The sequence below is a fragment of the Gadus chalcogrammus genome, chromosome 15 (genome assembly GCF_026213295.1).
Source record: "Gadus chalcogrammus isolate NIFS_2021 chromosome 15, NIFS_Gcha_1.0, whole genome shotgun sequence".
NCBI classification, from domain to species: Eukaryota; Metazoa; Chordata; class Actinopteri; order Gadiformes; family Gadidae; genus Gadus; species Gadus chalcogrammus.
In genome coordinates this window covers 18,920,261-18,947,153 of record NC_079426.1, presented here as the reverse complement: position 1 = coordinate 18,947,153, position 26,893 = coordinate 18,920,261, and the positions used below count along the sequence as shown (strand labels likewise).

Here is a 26,893-nt window from a genome sequence, read left to right as displayed (position 1 = left end):
AGTTTCTCTGTTTGTTAACTAAAAGTTGGCTCGCACTCTTTCTGAGAAAGTCTGTATCTTAAACGAGACAGTTGCGATACAACAGCATGCTGTTAAAAGCAACCCATATTCACGTACCAAGGTGCCATCGAACCGCCATTGAGATGATAATGCCTTGGCGCGAACGGGATTGACCAGCAAGAAGCCTTCCACAAACCAAATTGGTAAAAAAGGACGCCGTTATCTGTGTAAAATCGAAATGGGCTCATAGAGAGACCGGAACACTGTCCACCAGAAACCATATCTAACCAAGCATTTCCTCCACTAATAGCTGCCGGATGGCTGTGGCATTGTACGTGTGGGAAAACACGCACACACGCAGTGTAGACTGTGCGTACACTGTCTGCATGTGTGCGCACTACGTGTGTGATGACTTTAAAAGATGACTTCCACACACCTGGGGATCAAGCAAACAAAGCTTTGGTCCCGAGCAATCAGACTCTAATTTGTTGGTCAGGTTGCCCTTGACAAAGAAATGATTTTCTTTCCATGTGCTTCCCAGAACAATCCCACCTCGTTAATTGCAGAGGTCAACAGGATGGCCTAATGGATTCAGCGTTCCAAAACGTTCCTTGTGTCCTGCAGCTTTATTCCTTGGTCTTATCGGGGCGTCCCGGCAGGAAGGCTGCAGACCTCAGGATAAATCCCCTGGATGTGTCGGAGGATCCCTGAAGTCCGGAGATGATTTATTACGATGGATGTTATGACAGATGTTAGGGGTGGGATGATTGGGTAAGTTTGGACAGACATAGGTTGACGGTTTTATCTAGTGTTACACCATGGCGTGTAGGAATCTTGGCACCTAGGACTGTCGATAGGCTCCATATCCACAAACACCCCCCCCCCACACACACACACACACACACACACACACACACACACACACACACACACACACACACACACACACACACACACTAATGCCAATGTGTACTGTGTGGCATGCAGTTGGAATGGTTTCAGCTGGCCCTTTGCGCGGCATAAGCTCTGAGACGGTTCTTGAGCGTAATGAACAGAATGTACTCACTAGCCGCTTCCACTCTCTAGTCTCTACACTAACACACAACCTCAGCCAACAACTTCTTAACAATATCCCCTCATTGTCCTAGTCAAGACTTATTGTTAGGTACTATTTGAAGCAGTACTGAAATATTTTACGCATAACAAATATTTTATTATTATAATATATATATAACGCATGTAATATGTTATATTTATTGTTTCCTCTGCTTTGCTTCTTTAACTCAGACTGTGTGGTAAATTGTTCAGGATATTATGCTATTGAAATACACTCACACACACAAACACACACAAACACACTTACACAGACACAATGCATAGAAAAACAAATACACCATTTCCTGATCATAAATACAGCAGCTTGCATAATACCAAACAAAAGGCTGTCTATAGGGATGTTAAGAGGCTAATGTTAAAAACAGATCTGAGTCTCACTAGGGATGATGTGCGTAGGATTTGTTTAAGGTCCTAACACCTCAATAAGGGTTCACCAGGAATCTGTTCATCTTCAACACATACACTACACATGCACCAACTCATCAGCTGGGACACATCACGAATGAGCCTTCTCCAGATGTATGTCTTGGACCTAATGAGCGCTGGTAAAGGATAACACAAGACAAACACAATTCTTTGGTGGAAATTGAGGAAGTTGCTCATTGAAATCAAGGGGAAGTTTCTAAGACTTGATAGAGAAAAGACTGTCCTGTTCAATCCTTTATGAGAGGGCTCTCGCAGGCAGTGGCGGCTGCTGGTCTTTCAGAGAGGGGAAGCTCATTTTCGGCCTACATCATAAAAATTGTCAATTTATTTCTGCTCTCCGTTCCTTTTCAAGGAAATGGTCTCTGACCCTGTCATACCAACTACCTGTCTTTTCCAGTGACTTGACCAGTGTCCTCTCAATGGCCAGCAGAGCTAGGCTGATTTAAACGGCCTTGGCCCATTATGTTACGGGTGGACTTGAGCCGCATTTAACAGGAGACGCTCCTTTCTACACCTGCAGATGTAGCTCCAATAGTTGCCACTAATTAGAACAGTTTGTAAAGCTGAGGCATTGCACTGTCCAACTCCATGTCTTTAAGGAACACCAAGAAATCACACAGCTTTCCCCTGTCACCCTGCAAGAAATATGTATATAATTATGTTAAACTGAAACAAGGAATTGTGAGTATAAGTGTATGAAGTGTACAATGAAAATTGTCTAGCAATTCCAGCAAGCAAATATCTAGATGGGACTGAAGACAGCGAGAGCTCAGGCAACGTTTTATAGTAAAAAATTGCTGTCAATCAAACAGTAACTCAGACTTTCGACAGACCCTCCAATCATCACGGTGAAGCCCAGCGTCCAGGCCAGCCAACTCCTCCAATCACCCCCAGAGACGCTGAGCATTTATCCAATGACCGTCGACTTTCGACACACTAAAAAAAAGCTGTTCTGTGTAGCCCCATAGACCTCTGAAGAATAACCCGCCTCTGAGGCTCCCAGTTCCCTTGTTCAAATGTCTATGGGAAATAACATGACGTTTTTGAATGATCGTATATAACCAACTCTGTAGATGGCGAAGAAGTAAAGCTGTGTCACGTTTGAACTACAGACTTTTCCAACTAGTTTCCACTGGGGTTTTGGATTTTGCGATAAATAGCTGTTTCTGGATGTGGATGGATGTGTTCTAATGCATTTTTAGTCAAAGAAATGTTACCACCACTGTATATATTTCAACATTACATTTTTTAAATTTTAGAGGAAGCTGAGCTTCCCTTGCAGTCTTAGAGAAATCGCCACTGCTCGCAGGAAAACTCTACAACCTTCCCCATACTGCTACATGGTCTTCTTTTCACACCCTTGCTGTGTTTTGGCCAAAAAGTTGCACTTGAACACACTGCAAAGACTACAGCCAACCGCCAATTAGAGCGTACATTCTGCGCCTGCATGAAGGGAAATTACTCTTCCTATCAGCAGGTGGCGTCAGTCTGTATTCATCATTCGAAAAGGGGCACTGGAAGACCTATAAACATGAAAATAATTACTAAATTAAACTAAGTAGGGTTTGCCTACCATTTCACACCACTCTCACTCACCACTTCTAATCGATAACATGTGGAAATGATGAATGATCAGACGAAAGGCAGTGGATAAATTATGCCATTTTCTTTTGTGTGTCGTCTTTGCGAACACGTTTTGCTGCTTTGCTCACTTCCGTGTCTCTTCTCGTGCACTGAAAGAAGCTGAACAGCCAATCCCATTTATTTCACTCACCTCCGTCCATGATTCAACATGTCGAAACCGGCCAAAAAAACGCAAACAATGGCCTAACAATGGCGCAAACAAACTAGTGCCAACGGGCAGGACAGGCCGAAGACAGTTGGGCCTCAGGCGCTCACTGTTGGCCCGACGTTGTCTGATCCATTGGCCCAGTGTGTCGGGGCTCGGGGCGTTTACCTTCTGTTTAACAAACACAGGATGTCAAAACACATGACAAGGGCGGGGCTATCGGATACCTTCCAATCATTACCTGTTCTCTAAGTTAAACATACAAAACGTTATACAGCAGAGGCTGATCACAAACCGCCCTCCACCCTCTCTAGGTTGGGCAGTTGGCGGGGTGTGATGCCTGGGGACACTGATCAACTGATCAATGAGGGAAGGCCTTTCAATGCTTTTCCAACCCCAGCAAAAGCTTCCTGATCGACTCATCAAGGGCAGTGAGAGACAGAGGTCTGGCAGGGAGGGGAATGGGAACAGGACAAAGGGGACACCATCTTAACAGTTGGATCAACTCCTCCAGAACGGTGGGGGGTAGGAGACAAATGTCAGGGAGGGAGGGGTATAAAAATAGGGGGGGGGGGGGTCAAAACCAGATTTACTGTCGGATCAACTGACATTGGGGGTCAGAGACAGGGTTGTTGACCTACTTTGGTAATGCAATTGTATATTTCTCATGCCAATAAAGCTTTTTTGAATTTAATTGAGTTGAATTGTATTGACAGGGGTCTGGCTGGGAGGGGGTGAGGGCAGGGCAAAGGTGTAATCTTATGAACTGTTTGATCAGCTAACAGTAGGGTCAGCGAGAGGGCTGTGGCAGGGAGGGGGATCAACACAGAATGAGGGAAAACCATATTAACTGTTTAGGAACAATTACAATCTCCAAAATGAATCACAACTCAGTAGAAATGAATGCATCCGTCTTAAAAGAGTTTAAGAGTTTCACTGATGCACTTCCTGTACCTGTTGATGCTGTAAGTAATACAGCAGTCAGCCACAACCCAGTTCATTACAGATGATCTGCTAAATCAATTAGGAGGGTAGAGCACAAAGACTTAAATTGTTCTTCTGTTTTTTGTATGGTACCACAGTTTAATTAAATGGTTAAGCAAAGCAAATTCAAGCCTCAGGTCCAATGAGCCCCTCTGAGCACATTCTAAGCTCAACCCTGCATATCATAATGATGGCATTCCCACACGTCCCATACACATGTGCACACCTGGCCAGTGCTGCAACCCGTTAGGGATTTGAAGGATCTCTCCCCCTTGAGGATGTTATTTATGCAGTGCACTGGCTTTCCCAACATAATCAGGAGCACCGACTCTTGGGTCCCTAAGGTGGGACCGATTCACCGCCCATTCACCCAGACCCCCTCCCCTTCCCCTCTGTTCTATCGCCCCTGTCCTGTTCAGGGGTGAAAGAGGCCATGCATTGGAATTCCTTGTTCTCTGTATGTCAGCTTAACGCTCAGTATGTGGTCCCAAAGCCACTTCCACCACTTCTAAGTCACTCTTTCCCCCTTATGCCAGCAAACCGGATATTCCTATGTTTAGTGTTCACGTATTAAACTTCAGTTCTGTATGTTTATTGGGGAATGGGTGGTGGAATAAGAAGAATTGAAAATGTACTTGACAAAATATGCATCAGCCTGTAACTGTTTGGAAAAGGCGACAATGGGAAAGTCTGATTTGCTTTGGTCACACAACTATAGTTTCCATTGTCTTGAAAAAAATAATATACATGAAAATAGAACAGTGGAGCAAAGCTGGATGGGGGCGACACACTGAAACAATGTCTTGCTTTGTCTTCACCCATTCTAGTGATTTTGTTCTTTCTTTATCTGTTTTAGTCACTCCTCATATTCTGAGTCTTGGATTTCTGGTGTCACTTTTTTCATGGAAAGAAAAATCCAACTTTATAACTGTTTACTGACTTGACTCATTTGGCTCTGCAGACCACAGACCTGGCTAGGGCACCAACAAATGAGTATGAGAGGACGGGCAGAAAGAGCCAGTCAAAACAAATTATCCAACTTAACCTTCAGCCTATTTAAACGTGACACAACAGCCATCCAGACTAGCAGGTCTCCAACAAACTCTTTCCAAAACCACACTGTTCTTAATATAGCTAGTGGAGACAGGGTGTGGAGGTGCACTGTGACTGTGTGAGCAAACAGCAGCCACCAACATGCATTCAAGCCCTGTGTACCACAACCCAAACCCCAGACGTCCAAACAGTGAATTAGAGTTTGTTCCGTCGCCTTTTAAATCCCTTGTTGGTTAATAGAATAGCTTTTATCGTTCCTTACTGAATATGTTTCCCTCTAAACATCACATACTGTATATAGATATGTAGACAATTTAAAGGGGAATGTTACTCTAATGATACTGTTTCCTGAAATTCAACAATGAGCAAATGGCAATCACATATATCTCCTGATCCACCTGGCTGACTTCCTGTTATCAACCCTTTGCCTGCCTGACCTCCCGCCCGACATCGAGTCCCTGTCGGTCTGTCTGCTCTAAGTCTATCCTATCCTGTACCAGAATAAATACTTGAAACTGTCCTACAACTGTCGTCTGTCTGTGCACTTGGGTTCTGCCTAACCCCCCCGGTACAGTTCAGAGGCCGAAACTATGTCTGGGAATATTGGATGGATCTCAAATTAAAACAACAACCTATGTTGAGTACAGGTTGCAGAAATGAATGTAGGTCACCACTGGAGAAAGTAGAAGGATCATTACACAACACAAGTGTTGTCACCATAGTTTGCGTGACCTAAATATAGTGGCATCTTGTGATCTGAGTTGCCAGCAACATGCTTAATGGTCTCGTGGACATAGCTGTTTGAGCAATTAAACATTGCATTCATGTTGTCTCAGACTACAAATATTATCGATCTATGTCTCAATGTTTAGTTATCCTACAGCCCGACACAATGGCGTTCTTTGTTTTCGTAAAATACAATACTTGCATGATGGAATTGAAACTATAATGGCTGATTTCAGAACCCAGTGACTCAAGATTAGGGAATGTGATGGAAAAAACGATCACACCATGGTGAGCTACTCAATCAATGCTTTGTAATTTCAGTCGACTGAATGTGTCCGTCAAAGCGAGCCACTTGGTAAAAACTGTACATTTTATCACCTACATGGTGTAGAAGCAAATGTCACCGACCCTTAATGGGCTTTGGGGCAAACAAGTTTTCCTGCAACATGCCATAGCTCTAGTGGCTACAGCCCAGCGCTACTGGAATGGCTGTTTGACCTGAACAACAATTTGATATACATCTAATTGGACTGAAATCTAATTGTGCTGGTCAAACCTTAGTTGACTTCAAATACAAGTCCAGATTCAGTTAAACTCCAGATCAGCCCCTGGATTTGTGCATATATTCTAAATACCGGCCAGTGCTGTGGTCTCATGTTTAGTCTATAATAGCTCTGGTTACTGCAGTTAACTAATGAACTTGATTACAGGCTCTACCCTGAACGTGATGTACCCTATACATCACAAGGCAGACTTGTGACCAACCAGGTTGCAAGGCAGAGGGAAAGAAAGCTAGAATGCCAAATAGAGGAACCACAAGATTTCCCTTTTTCAGAGGCTTCCGGTCGGCCTCAAAAGGCTTCTTCAGGTTGCCTGGGAATGTGGAAATGTCACGGATGTTATCAGTGCTGTTTAAGTAATAGAAAGTCATTCTTTAGTAATAGCACAGATGTCTCGTTATCTGTAAGAAAATATTTTTTGTAAATGTCATCAAGTAAGCTCAAATTAAATGTACTTAGATATCAGTATTTATATAAGTATTAATTTCGGTTCGCATTTTCTTAAAATTGCAATCTCAAAGATTTTCATGGAAAAACATGTCTGATATGCCGAGTGAGTTATTGGTGGTTGAGCTATGGCCCACTAATGAAAGCCCTTATATTTTCAGTAATATTAATGTTATGAACTTGGTGTCAGTGGCGACAATGTTGGGAACTAACTATGGGTACAATTACCTCCAATTGCCAAAGATATCATCAAAGACAAGAAAACTGAAATCTTCGAGATGGCAACTTTTAGCATCAAAAGTAAAAAAAGTAAAAATAAACAAAACTTGTTTCTTTTACTTGTTATTCGTTACTCGTTTTGGTGCAGACACAAGCCAATCCTAAATATAAAGGGAAACGTTTGAAACCTACATAAGAAGCTTAACTAGGCTGTGAATAAAGTCCTAGTTGTTTGTCTTGGGGGGAGTCATGGAGAATGTGTTCATACTGATTTCGCTGTAGTTTACGGACATGCGGTTGTGACTTTGTGATGATCTTTTAAATGTAGTGAAGTCAAAGTAAAAGTCAAGTAGATTTCAGATACTTTAGAAAAATAACTTACGTTCTGTAAAAAAGTTGTTATAGGCCTCCTTGCCTAACTTTACACCCCTGGTTGTTACAGGGGTACGGGGGGGGTCCAGGTGTTGGTCAGGAGGAGGGAAATTGGTTCAGAGTCTCGGCCCATCTGCTCAGCTTTAGCTCTCCTTTATGGACCCAGGGTGGGGTGGGGGCCGCAGCCGTGTGGTCTGTTGGGGGGGATGGTCTCAGGCTGGTGTTTGGCCGGGGGTCTCATGTCTATTAGACGGTTGTGGCGTTATTGACGGCTGGTTCTGTGTTCTAGTTCTTATGGTTCTGTGTGTGTGTGTGTGTGTGTGTGTGTGTGTGTGTGTGTATGTGTGTGTGTGTGTGTGTGTGTGTTGTACTTCAGATGGCATCTAGGCATACAATACAGAATGCATTTGTAGGTGTATAACAACGTGTGTTCTTACAGGGTATTCATTGTGTCCAATCTCCAACGTTGTAAGAATATTATTTCAGAAATGTGAGGAAAAAGGCTATCCAGATATCAAGATAAAATTAATGCGGATTATGTTCATGCATCCCCCTTGTACCATGGCCTCAACGAGGGGGCGATGCTTGTTCCCTCCCCCTACTCTAGGGACGCTAAAGTGATCCTTTCCCCCTCACACACTCACATGTGTTCGGGGACCGAAACACACGCCATCTCTCACTGAAGCTCAAGGTAGGTTTTTATCACGCGTTGACAGATCCTTTCTTAAAGTCACCCATGTGTGGCGCTGGTTTATATTTTGGTAGTATTTTTCCTATTAATATTTTCTATTTTTAACGTTAGTTGAAACTAGGTATTCTACGTTTTCCTTCGCATGCGATGTATTTATTCGTGGCGGGTGAACGCTGTGCTTCACAACAAGCTATACTTACCCATACAAGTTATGTGTTCCGCTGAAGAGAGTCACCCACTGGTGTTTCGTTACCAGTCATCAGCATGCTTGCTTTGTTTACCAGGGATTAGCGCCAACGAACACCCCCGAGTGCTCCACACACTTTAAACGTCCTTGCTGTGGTTAGCATTGTGTACCATTGTGTTGTTTTAAATACTAAAGTCATTGATCCGTGTTACCATTCATACTCGATCGTCCCGTGACTATTAAAGCATGTGATTTGCGTTATAGCCTAAATGTAATCAAATGTACTGTAAGGGCATGTGGGCTTGCGATTTCACGTCATTGTTTATGATCCGATCCGATGAAATCGATGCAGAGTGAAGCATGCGGAGTGCATGCATAGTTGAGCATGCACAGCGGAGCATGCAGACTGGATCATGCAGAGTGGTTGGCCGGCTCGGTCGGGAGATATGCCCTCTGTAGGTGGGCGCACCGTGCTTTGGGAAGCGGAACGCGGGGTTCTAGATCCGGGACATCTTCACACATCCATATCTGTTTAAATCATTGTCCGGGGGGGTCACATAACAGAAGAGGGTCTTTGTGTATACTACACAGTGGTCTTGCATCAGATTCATTGCTGGTTAGATTGAACTGTTCCTTCTCTGGAAACAGTTCACAACTAGCCAGTTGGTGACTTGATATTCATAGCCTGATATAAAGAAGCTGATGTTTGAAGTCGGCATATTCATCCAAGTAGGCTATGCTGACCTGTTCATCAAAGTGTGTGTGCGTTTGTGTGTTAATTTGACTGGCGGGAAATTGGAAAAGGCGGAAGAGAGAGATGACAAAAGAATTGGCGATGCGTGTGTGTGTGTGTGTGTGTGTGTGTGTGTGTGTGTGTGTGTGTGTGTGTGTGTGTGTGTGTGTGTGTGTGTGTGTGTGTGTGTGTGTGTGTGTGTGTGTGTGTGTAGTCACATTGTTTTTTGCTGAGTGCCCCATTTTCCTTCTTGCCTCGATGGGTCACAGTATTTTATCTGCTGAGTAAATGCAATGGTGAAATGGGACTGGTATATTTCTTTAGATAAAGTAAGGTGAATGTATAGATGGCTGGGACAGCCATCTATACTATAAGGTCTTGCATTAGATAATTTTGAAGAGTGGACCTTTACATGAATCTAAGAAAGTGTATTGTATATGATGGCGGAGACAGCCAGACGTCTTGTATTAAATTAATCGTATCTTAATTTGAAAATTGTATGATGGGAAATAATTGTGCTATTTAATTTACCGCAGCTGTCATGGCTTAATATTTAAATTGCGATCCTGTCCTTGGTCTTAGGTCAGAGAAACCCAGAATGAGGTGAGGGAAGATGGAGTGTGAAATTTGATTTGGGATCATTAAAGTCAGTGTACTGTAACAGCGCTGTGAAGGTTCGCTGAAGTATGTAGACACACGAGGCTGCTCGTCCTAGGATGAGATTGATGGTTTCTGCGAGAAGTTAAAAAATTAAACGTCAAACGTGGGACATGTGGGACTCAACAAACTGTGAGTGTCACTCCTGCACACATTTGGCCTTGGAACGTGTCTGTAATAAATCCAAGCATCATATTTCACCATTGAAATGGAGGGCCCCACCCATTTCACCATTGAAATGTGTGTGTGTGTGTGTGGGGGGGGGGATAAAACGCAAGGTAGTTCGTAAATTGCCCACCTGAAAGATCACTATGTGCCATGAATCACACTTTGAAACTCAGTTTCATCTTAATGAAAATGTGTCCAAAAGGTTATAGACTTCTCCATGCTTTTGTTGAATTTAAATTGTTACGGATACCAAAAATGGCTGTTTTCCCTCAAATGGGTGCAATTGATTCACTGGACAGTTCTGCTCAAAGCTGACATAACATGGCAGAACGCTCAGTTCAACACAGCGAGGCAGAAGCCTATGGGCCTTTCAGAAAACCTTGCGACACATCGCTGCAGCTGTAATTTCATTGGCTATAATAAACCGTGGCCAAGTTGTCGTAAACAAGACCACAAGTTTGGGTTGGCCTCTAGCATAACAATCTATTTGGTTGTCGAAAGGAGGCAACAACGGACATGTTGAGTCTACGTTATTCTTACTCCTGGACTCCTGTGTGGCTCTAATGTTAATAAGCATCTACTCAGTTATAATTTCCTCAGAATTTGCTTGGAAATACTGTAATTTCCCCATTGACTACATCCAGCTAATGAATCGTACAAATGCATCATGTGCTTTTCATCTACTGGGGTCAAACTGAACTCTGGGGGGGGTATCAGCACATGGTCTTTGTTTCATTATGCTGCAGCTGGGCATGTGTAGCGAGTAGCGACACTCAAGCCTGCTCCCAGATGCTAGGCCTTGTCACTGCGCGGACTGTCTTCACAGTGGGTGTGCTGCTACACTCTAAAGCACACAGTGTCGTTTGGATACAAACAAAAGGCTTTATTGAAGGTCTCCAGCTGCACTCATGACCGGCTTCTAAAGGTTAGGATGATGTCAGTTGACTGTGGGAACTACTGTGCACGGCAGATTAAATAAAATGCTCTTCCAACGCCTCCATCCCACAATGATACTTTGACCATTTGACAATGTGAAAATCCTATCTGGACCGGTGGCCGTGTTTGTCGGCTGGACATCTCTATTCTAACATAAACTAAATTCTTCATGTTTCTCAGCGACTTAATGCTGTTGTGTATAAGATTAAGATATAAGATATAAGATTGTGTTTGTATAAGACAAATTTTGTATTCTTTAATGGGCCAATGAGATGCTTCTCTCTCTCTGAGAGAGAGAGAGAGAGAGAGAGAGAGAGAGAGAGAGAGAGAGAGAGAGAGAGAGAGAGAGAGAGAGAGAGAGAGAGAGAGAGAGAGAGAGAGAGAGAGAGAGAGAGAGAGAGAGAGAGAGAGAGAGAGAGAGAGAGAGAGAGAGAGAGAGAGAGAGAGAGACGCCGGCCGGCCTCACCAGAAGTTGTACAAAACCATTTGGCCCAAGCTGAACATGGTTCCAAGTAAGTTGATCACTAAGATAAGAATACATGTTTTAGGCTGGAAAAACTAAACGGTTTCATATTGAAATATTTGACACTCATCAATAGAACTGTTGAAGAATGTAGATCAGTTTGGCCGTTCACGCTGGTCTGGTTGGAATTCTTAAAGTCATCTCTCAATAGAACACATTGTTTTAGTTTGGCTTTCTTGAGCAATTTGAACCACTTGAGACTGCTGTTCTTTTCTCTTGTGTTTGCTGAGAATGTGTCCAACAACCACCAGGATTGCAGGCAGGAAAGCAATCTTTTTTTTCTTTGCATACAACAAGTTCCTGTTAGTAGAGATTTATTTGTTGCAGTGGTACACCCTTGTTGCTTATCGCGATCTCATTAGCAACATCTTGCTGCACCGTTAGTTTCTTCCGAAATATGTTACTTGTTGCAACATATCTTTGTTTCGTCCTGGCATGAATTGGATTATGCATTCAGATGAACCGATCATCACTCTGTGCATGATCTCCACTGGCACTGACTCAGCGATGCCCATTTAGTTAACCTAACCTTGACTGATGTTTTTGGCTGACATTTCAGAACTATTCCCAAACCTGTGAACCAGGAATCATGACGGCCATCACAGCCCCGAGCGACAGGTAACCATGGAAGAACTGCCCGTGCTGTTACAGCTGTAATGAGCCCTAGCAAAAAAAAGAGGCTATGCAAAATGCATCTCGTATTACGTGTGTATTAGCACGGCATTCAACCCTCTCATTTGAAGTAGGCATGGGCGGTATTGATGTCTTCTTTCATTCCTTTGTGTTAACAAGTTTGTGTTTTCATTTTCCAGATACAATGCTGTGTGGATCATCTTCTTCATCCTGGGCCTGGGAACCCTTTTGCCATGGAATTTCTTCATGACCGCTACCATGGTAACCCTGAGAACATCTTTTTAAACAAATAACTCATGTACATTTTTCCATTAAAATGTTCCTCAGGGATGCGTCCTCTGCTGATGGAAGTGCTACCCTGATGGGATGCTGAGCGTCTAAAGGCTGGGGGGTTAGGCTGTACTAAGGAGGGTGAAGCAAAGAATTCTTTATCTGCGGTCCCGCCCAAAACCCCCTTATTTCATTGGGCCCTGTTGGCTGACCCCAGCTAGGTGGGCTTATAAGGGGCCCTGCATACTTTCTTTAATCCCCCATCGTGCCCCTGGGCATGAAAGGTGACTCCACAGTAACACCCCATGCCGGCTTATTCCAGGGTGGATAAACATGGGATGAATCTCAGCTGGGGGGTGGGGGGACACGTAGCCGTTGGGCTGAGAGTTGTTTATTTATCGTCTTAGTATCTCTTCCGCTTGTTTTGAGAGTCTTTTTTTCAGGGGGACCCATGGAATGTTTCCTCAGATTTAGTTTATTTGTTTCTAAACAAGCAGTGTTCATTGCCCCAAGTGTTTATTCATTCACCATCGAGGCTCAGTAGAAGTAAATAGAAACCTCTCTATTTAATAATCATGTGTCTTCCTCTGTGCCCAGTACTTCACCAGCAGGCTAAAGGACCATGACCTGTCCCTCAACCACACCGCCAACATGACCGACGCAGCCTCATCGGACACTCGCAATATCCTGGAGTCAAAGTTCAACAACGTGATGACGCTGTGCGCCATGGTGCCGCTGCTGATCTTCACCTGCCTCAACTCCTTCATCCACCAGAGGTCAGCCCCTAAACACAGCAGCCCCCGGGGCCATGGGCTCCTGTTAACACCAGCATCAGCCCATGAGTGTGAACACTGTCACTCATGGACCAGTGCTGATCCCCATCTCATGCAACAATCGCCACCACAGAGGCCATCTCTGTGACGCTTCCCTTCTTTTTGCAAGGAATGCGTAGCTGGATGCATGAGCTGTAAGCACGCGATGGGACTGTGAGTGGGATGTAAAATGATGAGGGCGGACCGAGTTGATGAGATGCTGGTCTTTGGTTTGGGCTTCTTAAGGCTGGGGGGTTCGACTGTACTAATGAGGATGCACACTTCCTGTAGTGAACGGGAGAATTCTTTATCTGCGGTCCCACCCTAAATCCCCTTATTTCATTGAGCCCTGTTGGCTGAGTGCAGAGTGTAAAAGCTGCAAATTCTCTGACCCCTGGAGCAGCCCTTAGCCCGGCTCTGCAGGTTGTGTTTGCATATCAGAACGCTCCAGCCCTGGCATGTTTGCTTTAATTAGGGTTGGAAAGAGAGGACTTAGGGCTAGCTGACACACAAATACTCCTTGACCTCCACAAACACACCCAGGAATGTTATGCATCTCCCCTGACCCATGCGCACACACACTTTGTTTTTTTCTGTTTTAGTTTGTTTCTTTATGCCTAAAAAAAAAAATTGTTTGGTTCCGGTTTCCGACCGACCCTGTCAATTTATGTGCGACCCAAATTATTTTATGAGCTTTATAAAAAAAAAAAAAAAACTTTTTTGGATGGAAACTATAATTACGTTTTGGTACAGCACCTCTTCATTCTGTACAAGGATGAGCGAATTTTCTCGTTTTTAAATGAAAACAACCTACCTATCATTCGCTGCCACTGGAAAAAATAAAATAAAAAAATAAAATAAATTCCCTACCTAGCCAACTGACAACCAACAGGAACCAAATTATTATTTTTTTTAGGCCTTATGATGGACTCTGACTCTACCTTTGTTAATCTATTCTTCTACATAAAATGTCTATGTTTTTAAATAGGCTCCACTGGTTCTAATTCGGTCCCTGGTGATCAGGTGGGTGCGTGGCTCCCCCCGTCTGGGTCAGTGTAGCCAGATTGGGCCGGATTTCCCGTTCAATCTGGCAATGCTGGCTGCTGCATGCTGCAGCCGGCAGTCTCGACCAATCTGGCACAACTGGTCTGGGTCCCTGGGGCAGGCCGCACTCCTTGGCGTGAGCGTGGACTCGGGCATGGAAAAAGACGTTCACACATATCTCCCAGCTGCGTGTGCTCTCTTCTCTCGTAGCATGTGGTTATTTATGTGTGTGGTTACTCGGAGAGTCTCCAAACTACCTTGATGCCAAGACGACTGCTCGCACAGCTGATGGAAATGTTGATGTCCATGTTTGGACATTTTTATACCAGTCGTATCTCTATCCCTCTCGCTGTTGACCCCTTTCTCTGTCCATCTCCCCCCCATGTCTCTCTCTCTCGCTCTTTCTCCTCGATTATTATGCAACTAATGCATAAAATATACAGATTTTTACAGAAATAACCAGCCCCAAACAGTAACCTATCTGCTTGTAGGTAGTGCAATGTGAACCCCTCTCTAGTGCCCTACAAAGAGTATTACAAAGGTGTCATAAATCCAAGTCATGAATAATCATTTCCTCCCCCCTTTTCTTCCCTCCCTCCCTCCCTCCCTCCCTCCCTCCCTCCCTCCCAGGATCTCCCAGAAGCTGCGTATTTGCGGGTGTCTGGCGGTCATCTTGGGTGTGTTCCTGCTGACGGCCATCTTGGTCAAGGTGGAAGTGGATCCCCTGGCCTTCTTCACCATCACCATGATCAAGATCGTCATCATCAACTGTGAGTGTAGGGGTTTTGCCTGGGGTCGCAAACGTCATTCCTTCTCTCTCAACCCACCTTCCTGTCTTCACCTTCCTGTCCATAAAAATGTTATGGCAGAGAATGATTTGTGCACACAAAAAAGTGTGGAGACTGTTTCCGAGTTATAGCTTTGTTTTTTGTCACAGTGTGATGAAAATTATCAAACCATATGTAAGCTTTGTTTTCTTCAGGTTGTGTTATCTCCACCCCAACTGTTAACTAGTGTTATGTTTCCCTTTGTTTTTAACCTTTTGCCTGGCGTGAACCGTTTACAGAGAAGAGTCCATCTGCAGGCTTGGGCGTTTCGGTCATGACACAAGAACGCCCTTTAGGCGTTCCTGGTAGTGACCAATCACGAGGTGTTTCGAAAGGCATACTGGGTTTCGCAAGGCATACTATGCATTCCTTCCTTAATGGCAATTTTACCTCTCTCTCATTAGATTTAGCAATCATGGAGCCCCCTCTTGCTACCCGTACTTACTACTAGATCTTATTTTGCAACTTCTGTTTGAGAAAATCTAACTAGCGAATGCTCCGGATGTTGACCGCCGTGCGAAGAAGAAGGGGTTTGGTGTTGACGGTGAAGTCAGGCCGGTTTATAGCAGAGTTTCCCTTGTCCGGTCATTGACCGGAAAAAATGAGGAAGACCGAAATTTCTAAATGACCCGGTCAGAATGACCAATGGAAATAATTCCTTGCACAATTTGAATTATGTTTAAATATGCTACAGTGGCATTTTTTTAGCCAATTCATGTTACACAATGTGGCCTTTGATTGACCTGACCCGGCCCGCCGATATTTCCCACCACTATCCTTGAGCCGGGTCGGGTCGGGCCTCGAGCGTTTGTGTTTTTTTTTTGTTTTTGTTATCATTGCTTTATTGGCCTAATCTAACGAGAAATATATGCCATAAACAGAATATTATAGGCCTTTATTACACGGGTCTTCTCAATGCCGTGGAACGCTCCGTTCACTTGCATGGGTAGTAGTCCGGTAACTTGTCAACCCCAGCGTCTTCGGTTGCTAAGCGACGTTAACGTCTTTGGCGGACTATTTCCCTGCTGATCAACACTACGAATGTAAATTTTAAAAAGACACACCATGTGAAGTTATTTTCCAAATAAGATTTGAAAAGCTTTGGAAGTTTATTTACAACACTATATACATGGTTTTTGAGTAGTATACTGTGACATTTTAATACAGTTCAGCGAGAAAGGCAACGAAGAATAAGAAGGGGGCGTTCCAGTCTGCGTAAACGGGAACAACCCACCACACGAGAACGCCCATTTGTGTCTGCAGTGGGATGATATTGCGTTTCACAAGGAAGCAGTAACCCCCTTATCTATACGAGAAGAACTCCTTGATGTCAGAACTTCCCTCATATGATGTACGGACAATTGCATCACGTGGAGGGGGTGAAGCTGTTAAAAGGCTGTGTGAGAATAAGCCGAGAACTGTATTCTGTATTCTTCTCGAGAACGGCTTATTCTACTGGAGAGGAGACTGGTGTTTGCAAGCGTTAAATAGGCACGCACAACTATTGTGCTTGTTTGCATTCGGAGTCTTCTCTCCAAGCCGCAATATCCTAAAGGAATTGCCTTGACAACACGCACGCACGCACACACAAAAACAAACCTTTCCCCACGGCCCGCCCCAGCTGTGATCAAAACCATGTGCTGGGGCTTGTGGGTAATCCCCCTCCAGTGTGTGTGTGCAGGGTGCAGACGAGTTGCCCTGGACCCGCCGGGCCCTGGCGCGCTCACGCCCCCGTCCCACTGGGAGGGTTTATAGACAGTAGGGTGTGGAGCAGCAGGGAAAAGCTCACCCCTCCCTAGCCCCGCTCCCCTCCCCAACACCCTGAGGCAGGACCAGGCAGCTTGTGTGGTTTGATGGGAGTACTTCCTCCTGTCTCTTCCTCTTTCTATCTATCTATGTCTCATTCCCTCCATCCCTCCAGCGCTGAGACTGCATCGCTGTATGCAAGGAAGCCTTGAAACAAATGGATGGATCTCTCTCGCTGTCTCCCACTCTCTCACTCTCCCTCTGTCTCTGTCTGTCTCACCCTGGGGAGATGAGCGGAGGGGAAGAAACACTTGAGTTATTGTGCTTCACGTCTCTCCACATGTTGTTATGGGTCAGTGGGACTGAGCAGGTTTCCTTTTTGAGGGGGGTTTCCGCTCGCTCTCTCCCGATTCCTGAGCGTCCTTGTGGTTTTCGTTGTGCTTCTCCCCCTCCTCAGCGTTCGGCGCGGTGCTCCAGGGGAGTCTGTTCGGCCTGGCGGGGCGTCTGCCCGCCTCCTACACCACCCCCATCATGAGCGGCCAAGGCCTGGCCGGAACCTTCGCCGCCTTCTCCATGATCTGCGCCTTGGCCAGTACGCAACGCCTTCCACTGCTCTGGAAACACTCCCTGCTCTGTTAAACACAGCCTCTCTAAAACACACTCTACCGTCTCCCACACCTTCCCATCCCGGCTAACATGCTCCCCCACTGTTAAACAAGTTTGATCACTATTTCTGACACACGCACCGAGTGACACTTTATGTTTACATTTACGGACATTTAGCAGATGCTTATATCCAAACCGACTTACAATGTTTTCACACACATTGACACACCGACGGCGGAACCAATCACGCAGGGCGACAGGCAGCTCGTCAGGAGCAGTTGGGGGGAAAAGTGACATGCTCAGGGACACCGCAACACTCGGGGAGCCGGAGATGGAACTAGCAACCTTCTGGTTACAAGTCAACCTGCTCCATCTCCTGAGCCAAGCCGACACCGTCTGTCCTTTCCTCCGTGCAGGTGGCTCCGCCCTGCAGGACAGCGCCGTGGGCTACTTCATCACGGCCTGCGTGGTCATCTTCCTGGCCATCCTAGCCTACATCGCCCTGCCCAAGATGGTATGCCCGTCTTCAATAACACTCGACCTCCGTCTGTAAACGATCCCACCGCCAGGGCCCAACGTGCATCTCCTCGCTGCAGCGACGATGGAGTTGCTGCAAGCAGACGAGGCATGCAGCTGAATCGATGCTGCAGGGGGGATTCATGTTGACCATCTGTGGCTCGCTAATTAGATATTGTAGTTGTTTACACTGTGGTTTGTCATGCAGGAGTTCTTCCAGTACTACATGGAGAGTAATGGATCCAGTCTCACGGGGGAGGAGGAGAACAGGATGGATCTGCTTAAGAAAGGTAGATTTTGAACTCAATTCTGTACTTATGAATCCTATAGAAACGTGCATCCACTGAAGTACTTCCAATCCACACATTCCAGTGGGGCTTCCTCAACACCGTTGAGGAGTGGGCAGCAGCTATTTAGGGTCACTAGTGTCCCTCTGGGGGTGACCACGTCCACTTGTGGGTTAGAAAGGCTAACGCTTTAAAGCTGGTTCCATATCCTAAGTCCTTGTTTAAACAAATATAACTATTAACTAATTTTTTTTTTACGGCTGTTGGTTAGGTTAAATGATGCTTGTATAAAATTAAATGAAATCTCTTGAATTATTAACTTTGTTTTTTTTGTCTAGTCTAGCACGTGGGCGGGCAATGGGCTGTTTGGTTGTCTGGTCTCTGTGGAATACTCTCTAAAGCAGCCAGGAAGCCCAAACCACTAAGAAGCATTTAAAACGGCCCTCGAGACAGAATGACAACTGCCTCTTTGTGAGCAGTATAGTTTAAATTTAGGAGAAGTGTCTGTGACCGAAATTATAGATAGGCTCAAAACTATCTCAAGTCTCTGTGCTACTGTTGGGTTGTGTGGGCGTAAGCACCTCAAGAAATAAATGAATGGCTGTTGTTCTGTGTTCTGTTTATCTCCCCGCCAGTGTTCATGATGCTGTCTGTCTAAAAGTGTGTGTTTGTGTTTTCCTCAGACGGCTCTGGGGAGAAGGGCACTGCAGCGGCGGGAGGCAGGCAGAGCCCGTCGGTGTTGGGCATCTTTAAACAGGTCGGGACCCATGCGCACACACACACACACACGTGTAAATTATGTATTTGTATAATCACTTCCCAAATATGAATGCATTTCGAAATGAATGTCAAATATTGAAGTCCTTGTACTGTAATCAAACCTTGTGCTCATCCTCTATTTGCACGGCGACTAAATGCATTGAAATTAGAGTTATTGATGATACCGGGCCTGTCTTTGTCTCTTTGTCCAATAGATCTGGGTGATGGCATTGTCTGTGTGCTTCATCTTCACCATCACCATCGGAACGTTCCCCGCCGTGACGGTGGAGGTGAAGTCCTCCGTGGCCGCGGGCAGTGCCTGGGGTACGTGTCCTCATGTTAGCACGCTAGCTAATGCTAACACCCAAGTTTTCAGATTATGAAATTTAACATTTAGTTCATGGTTAGGGCTAGATCCAATGTGGTCTGCTGTGCTAAAGAAGCATTACAATAATTGTTATGTCTAACAAACACTTTTTAACTGGTCTTTTGGCCTTGGAGGACTGAAGTCTTGGGTATAACAGCATTTTGTTTTGTTGTTAACGACGTACAGACACCTACTTCATCCCCGTGTCCTGCTTTCTGCTCTTCAACCTGATGGACTGGGCCGGCCGCAGTCTCACTGCCGTCTGTATGTGGGTGGGTACCAAAACACTGGATTATTACACCACTGGATTAATACACCACACCACTGGATTAATACACCACACCACTGGATTAATACGCCACACCACTGGATTAATACGCCACACCACTGGATTAATAGACCGCACCACTGGTTTATTACACCACACCACTGGATTAATACACCACACCACTGGATTAATACACCACACCACTGGATTAATACACCACACCACTGGATTAATACACCACACCACTGGATTAATACGCCACACCACTGGATTAATACACTGCACCACTGGTTTATTACACCACACCACTGGATTAATACACCACACCACTGGATTAATACACCACACCACTGGATTAATACACCACACCACTGGATTAATACGCCACACCACTGGATTAATACACCACACCACTGGATTAATACGCCACACCACTGGATTAATACACCGCACCACTGGTTTATTACACCACACCACAGGATTATTACAACACCACACCACTGGATTAATACACCACACCTCTGGATTAATACACCACACCACTGGATTAATACACCACACCACTGGATTATTACAACACCACACCACTGGTTTATTACACCACACCCCTGGATCATTACACCACACCACTGGATTAATACTAACTGTATTAACACCAAACCACTGGATTATTATCAACTGTATGCACACCCCAACACTGGATTATTACCAACATAGTTGATCATCCATATTGGATCATTATCAATATAGGGGATAAGAACAGAAGAGCTAAAAGCAGTATGATCAGGTTGGTCAGTTGCTGGATAAGAGGCCAGTGTTCCAGTCTTGCCCTTCAGATGTTTTATACTTATGCTTTACCCATAAAAGTGACTTTTGGTTTTGAAAAGGAGGTGTGGAATGTTGTTGTGATCACATTGCATGGGATTGCTGGAAAAAGCAGAGATGATTCACAGCGTCTTCAGTGCGACACCACTGGAATCAGATCCATTGGGTTTTCTGCAGTGAAATCATGGAAAAACATCTGGTCACTAGAGAGCGAACTGAGGAAAACAGGGAACCCAAGCTTTGATATGTGTGTGTGTGTGTCCAAGGCTGTTCTCAAGGAAGTGGTTTTGGAGTTCAAATAGCTGTACATTTGCCTCAAAACGGGCGGTTACCGCCAACACTAACACACTAATGGAAACAAATTGTTAAAGTGGATATCTGCCACAAAAGACACTTACAACCAGCCACGACATAGGAAAGTTAAATTCATATTTCAGCAAATTACTCTCTGCCAAGAATGACTTGATCTCAGATCAGAGAGAGCTATCTCTTTTAGACTCGCTCGGTGTGTGTGTGTGTGTGTGTGTGTGTGTGTGTGTGTGTGTGTGTGTGTGTGTGTGTGTGTGTGTGTGTGTGTGTGTGTGTGTGTGTGTGTGTGTGTGTGTGTGTGTGTGTGTGTGATGCACTTACTGAACCAAAATATTCCTTTTGAATGTTCCCAAATGAGAGCACTCATTTGATCTTTTACATACGCAAACCTTTAATCAAATGGAAATACTCAAACAAATTCCAGGGAGTCCGGCTTAGGAGCAATATTAGCATTCCTTCCTTGTAAAGTTTTTTCCAAACAGCAACCTTATCCTGCTGTTTGGAATATCCTGTACACTTTGCCCTGTGGATAGTTATGTTGGAGGCTATAGAACATTGGAGAGCTAATTGGGTTCTGGGTGGGGGAAATGTAGGTGCGTGGGTCTGCACGTACAGAAGAAGTAGTGCAGACTCACATGGTGAGGTTACTCAGACTACACCATGTGAGCTGACTTACTGTCCTGTCAGACCGGTCTCATCAGGCTCCTCGCTGCTCCACTCAGGCGCTCTGTCACAAGGTCACAGGCAGGCGCTTCCCAGCACATGGGGCAGGGAAGACACTGGAGGGTTGCTGTTGGGAGCAGCCTCCCAGCCCCCTATCCTGGTTAATGTGTTCTGGAGCTAGACACATATAAGGAAATGCCACTGCAGCAACCATAAGACAGTCATAGAAAAAAGAGATGAGTTTTTATTATTATCGAAACAAATGATACATCAAATAAACAGATTATTTTAAAAACATTTAAATATTCAGATTATTAAACATTTGATGCATAAAATATACCGATTTTTATACAAATGATACATCAAATATACAGATTATTGTACAAACAGAACATCAAATATTCCGATTATTATGCAAATTGTACATAAAATGTACAGATTATTATACAAATGATACATAAAATACACAGATTATTGTACAAACAAAACATCAAATATACAGATTATTATGCAAATGATACATCAAATGTACAGATTACTACAGCGTTTACCCGAAAGGAGCAGTTAGCCACCTGCTTGGATGTGGTGCCATGTGAACCCCTCTCTAGGGCCCTAGAAAGGCCCTAGAGAGGGGTGTGTGGCACTCATAAATCAAAGTCATTAATCTCCCTCTCCCTCTCTCTCCCCCTCCCCCCCCCCCCCCCCCAGCCGGGGAAGGACAGCCTGTGGCTGCCGGTGCTGGTGGGTCTGCGGGTGGTCTTCGTACCGCTGTTCATGCTGTGTAACGTGCAGCCGCGAAGCTACCTGCCCGTGCTGTTTGGGCACGACGCCTGGTACATCCTCTTCATCGTCCTCTTCTCCTTCTCCAACGGCTACCTGGCCAGCCTCTGCATGTGCTTCGGACCCAAGTAAGGAATCCAAACACCTAAACGGGGGATTTGATTGGTTTACAGAGGAGGAGGGGGGGGGGGTGGGGGGGGTTAGGGTTAGGGCTTTGTCCTGCCCATAGTGGTGCCGTGCCAATGGCTCCTTTCACCGTCGGGTAAACTTTCAAACTAAGCACTGAGGAAATGCAGTGGAGCTTCGGTTCTGAATCCACACATTTGTATTCCAGCTCATGGTTTCCTCCTTTACATCGATGTTTCTGCCACAAAGTGAAGGTCTCACTAAAAGATTTTTGAGTAAACTGTGTCTCCCCCCACAGGAAGGTGGCGCAACATGAAGCTGAGACGGCCGGCGCGGTCATGGCCTTCTTCCTGTCCCTGGGTCTGGCCATGGGGGCCGCCCTGTCCTTTGGCTTCCGAGCCATGATCTAATAACCCCCCCACCCGCCTCCTCCCCCACGGTATGGACACCCTACTGTCCCCCCTCTCCCCCCTCCTGTTTGTTGAACGTTCTCACAGAGCTGTCTTCCCCCACTCCCCCCGGCCGAGGGCTGGAGGGAGTGGGTCACAAATACTAGACCGACTGAATCACCAAAACCTTTCTCCTATTGCTGTTGCTGAATGTGCCAAACGGTTGTGGAGCGAGCCTAATTTCTCTGAGCCCCGGGGTGGAAAGTCACGGAAAAGTGTTGAGTCAGCCCCGTCTGGTGACGTCAGAGAAGAAGAACAGCGGCCCTCTGTGTCCCCGTTGTGACAGAGTGTTTAAAGGGATACTCTAGGGGCAAACGGCAGTAGCATGTAGACAGAAGGAACTTCTCTGATTCTATTCAATGGTACATATTGTCCGACGTAAATATGTGTCTGCTTTTTATATAGACTATAGACATACTTTTTTGTTGATTCTTTCTCAGAAATGTCCTGTTTCAAACAGCTAACGGCTTTAGGTTCTGCACAAAGTGAGAATCTAACAGCGGACGTGTTTTGGCACTGGCAACCGAGTCGGGGGTCAGCGATGTGAAATTAGAGCTGTACCAATAGGCAGGTTGATCTCTACCAAATATAAGACGTTACCTGACAACCCACACAGCTAGGTGTGTCTATACGTACTCGCCCAATACTGCCCTCAGATAACAGACGTGTGTGTGTGTACGTGGGTGTGTGTGTGTGTGTGTGATAGTTACTGATGGTAGTTGCAGATTGTACAACTAGGGGGCAGCAGCGGTAAGGTCCTCATCCCCTAAAGATACATGCTATTTCCAGTGTCCTACAATTAATGCTGTGACGTTGTTACTGTTATTGGTGACCTCAATATTTCCATGGGGATGGGAAATTCTTTGGAACGTGACCCAGTCATTTCCATAAGGAGACCTGGGCGATGTGCTCGTATCGGGACTGTATGTGTGTGAAGATCTCTCCTTTCTCACTGCGATTACTTGTTTTGGAGTCGTTTGTTAATTTACTTTTTATCCTCCCAGACGTTAGAATGCAATACATTTAGTTTTTATGATACTGTTCGGCCATCCCATTATTCAGTGCCTAGTCGGTGGAGACTGCCTTTTGTCTAATGGTAGTCAATGTTTAAAAGGCCTGTTTGTTTTTTTTGTGTTTTAAGGCCTGTTTTGGTTTTTAGTGTCTTGATACACATGGCAGTGATTGTCAGCATTATTATTATCAGCAAAACATACATATATGCATTGTTTCGCCTTCACCAGGTGTGTTTCTGCCATCTCTTATCAAGATGTTCTTATGAGTTTGACACAAATTGTTTTATCTAGTTATTTTTAATTGATCGACAATTTATTTGGGATTTTCAATCAGAATGGAGGAAACCAATAACCTCAACAGTTTTATCCGTTTTATATTTTTACATATCTGATTATTTTTTTATAATTTTTTGTTTTACCTGCAGATATAATGCATTACCAGATGTATTCAATGACGTGGTGCTTGGCACTGTCCTGTTTACAGGACGGTGATGAGGTATAGCAAGGACCATAGCAAAGTTACCCAACAAAGAAAATAAATGTTTTTGTAAGACTCGCATTTTGCTGCAAGATTGATGATATACACTAGCATTTCACCGACTACTAAAGAAAATTCAAAGGCAATAAAAAAAAATTAATACAGCATACGTTTTCCCATTAGCAACCTCTAGTGGTATACAGTTATAGTAATTTAATTTCCAACCAGAATAAAAAGAGAAATTCCCTGGATGGATTAACTCTGTGTCTCCCCTCCCCTCCCCCCTAACTTGCTACCTATTAGCGGCAATGATTCTTTACTATACTGATACAATTAGGACTGCATGGTCTGTAGAAAGTGAGGGGCTTTCTGAACCAGCCCCAGTAAATAGTGCTGGATGGCAGTGCTCCACATCCTGTGACCAACACCAGGGACGTGTGTCACATGCCAAGTATTCCCCTGCAGCATGTGACCCAAATCAACGTCAAGAGGGACGCACAAGTTTATGCTAATCTTAACATCCAACCTTTCCCATTACTTTCCAAAAGGCCACTTCTAATATATGACCTACACTCATGATTAGGTCTATTTTTTTGGTCTGGTGATGCCGACTTAATAATACGGCACAAAATACTGAAAGCTTTCTATCTTTAAATCTGAACCAAACAAACTGGGGGTCACGTGTGTGTGTGTAGACCAGCTACAGTAAAGATTACTATGATGATACCTAGGGGGGGGGGGGGGCCTGGCCCCCATGTGGCTACGCCCCTGCTCCAGAGCCATAGGTTCCTGACCCCCGCTTGTTGGGTCCTGTCCCCAGTCCGGCACAGAGGATTTATGAAGCTGGTTCTACCGCTCCGGCCTCTGCATTCTACAATGTGTGGCCCATCTGGGAGGAGGAACCAAGAGCATTCTGTTCAACAAATACACTTAGCTAAGGATCTGCACTTTTTGCATTCTTACTGAAATCTACTTGTATAAGTGTTGAACTTAAAATACACAATATTTACTTCCTCCCCAACAAAAAAAAGATTTGATACGATTGCCTTCTAACCCGTTCATCAAAGAACAACAAATTAGTGAGAATCGTCTCGTCGTCCTTGATGCTGTGGGTGCCAGTGCCTCATGGTTCATTCATTTACTACTATGAATATTTGTACAAAGGTTTTACTGGATAATGACCAAAGGTTTGGTCTGGGAACGGATCTGAACTGTCAAAATAGATCATGTTGATGAGAACTGAAATACATGTAATTTATATGTGGCTAAACTTGGTGCCCACCATTCAACCTCAACACATCCTTGCGCAAAGTCATCCAAACAGTTTAACTTTTTTGGGAAGACCTTTTAAGTGGGTCACATTTAATGCTTCAAATGTGATTACCCTTCAGGGTTCATAGGTCAGTGTCTCAGTTAAGGCTGAAATACCTCAAAATCACATGTAAGTCTACAGGCTGGGACCGTCATAAGAATGAAGATAAAGTACGATAAAATACAAGATGTCCAGTCCTTCCCTAACATTCATGTGTGGATTCCAGCAACACTGACCATCCAAATGGAATCAATACAAATGTATCTTTTTATGGTCAAATCATTAGATTAGTGTATACGTTTTCTTTTATCACATACCTGTAAATAAAAAGAAGCAAAAACAACAAATTATATCCGATTTTATTCAATCAGATCAGTTTCTCTATAAATTAGGTGGCAGTTGTTCAAAAAGCTGCTGATTTAAAAACTAAACCTTAATAGGCCTACTGCCGACCGAGTTTGTGTTATCAAATTACAGATCCGCTAACCTTGCCTCAAGCAACATAATTTGCTAATTCTAACTTCCATAACGTTAACCAGCATGCGTGCAGAGAGCTGCATTAGGCCTATATAATCGTTGCAGACCTGGGTTCAAGCCCCACCCACGATGCTCTCCTAAAAAATCGAATGACTTGGATGTAATGTGATTTGAAGGGATGAAAGAGTTAAATTCCAACAGAAAGCCTTCTCCATCCAAAATATTATTTAAGAAACCTAACAATTTATACATATATCTTATCTTTAAAATATAATTGAGGAGACAGTATGATAAATCATAATAATTGCAGGTTGGCTTCTTTGGCTTGATCTGCCAGGCCACAAATATAATTGGGGAGACGATATCATTTTTGACCACTGGATGATCGTGGTCAAAAAATTTCATAATTTAACCCATATTCATCCACTCCTCCCCACTTCTGCAATCACTTAGCAACCCTTCCCTCCACCCTCGAATCATTTTAGGCTTGTTTGTTGAATTTTCTTAAGGTAGAAACCTTGAATAGTTTACAGCTTAATACAAGACGAAGAATAACCCTCCTTTCTCTTAACCCTATCTTTCCAGTCTGTATACAAAATTTGCAATGATTGTAGGACTTTTTTGCCACGTCAAAAATGTGGTGTGTCATATTTTCTTATTTCTGTTGCACAAATGTCAGAACAGGGTCTCATCTGTTGAATTTGCGAGAACGTGTGAATGTTAACATAGCGAAAAATGA

General features: G+C 44.4%; 1 protein-coding gene across 1 annotated transcript; it reads left to right on the top strand.

Moving 5' to 3' along the window:
• The first annotated feature begins 8,077 nt into the window (after window positions 1–8,077).
• On the top strand, window positions 8,078–23,877 carry LOC130404630 (equilibrative nucleoside transporter 1-like). Its single transcript, XM_056609474.1, has 13 exons — window positions 8,078–8,383; window positions 12,147–12,205; window positions 12,400–12,481; window positions 13,088–13,266; window positions 14,977–15,116; window positions 17,377–17,511; window positions 17,942–18,039; window positions 18,250–18,331; window positions 19,012–19,085; window positions 19,303–19,411; window positions 19,641–19,726; window positions 22,228–22,427; window positions 22,724–23,877. The coding sequence occupies exons 2-13, from the start codon at window positions 12,177–12,179 to the stop codon at window positions 22,833–22,835; spliced, it is 1,326 nt and encodes a 441-aa protein (XP_056465449.1). The 5' UTR covers window positions 8,078–8,383; window positions 12,147–12,176; the 3' UTR covers window positions 22,836–23,877.
• Window positions 23,878–26,893: the final 3,016 nt, after the last annotated feature.

Coding starts and splice junctions, on each gene's coding strand:
- LOC130404630 (XM_056609474.1), top strand. CDS start 12,177: ATGACGGCCATCACAGCCCCGAGCGACAG. Junction 19,412..19,640: donor GGCCGCGGGCAGTGCCTGGG/GTACGTGTCCTC, acceptor AACGACGTACAG/ACACCTACTTCATCCCCGTG. Junction 22,428..22,723: donor TGCATGTGCTTCGGACCCAA/GTAAGGAATCCA, acceptor CTCCCCCCACAG/GAAGGTGGCGCAACATGAAG.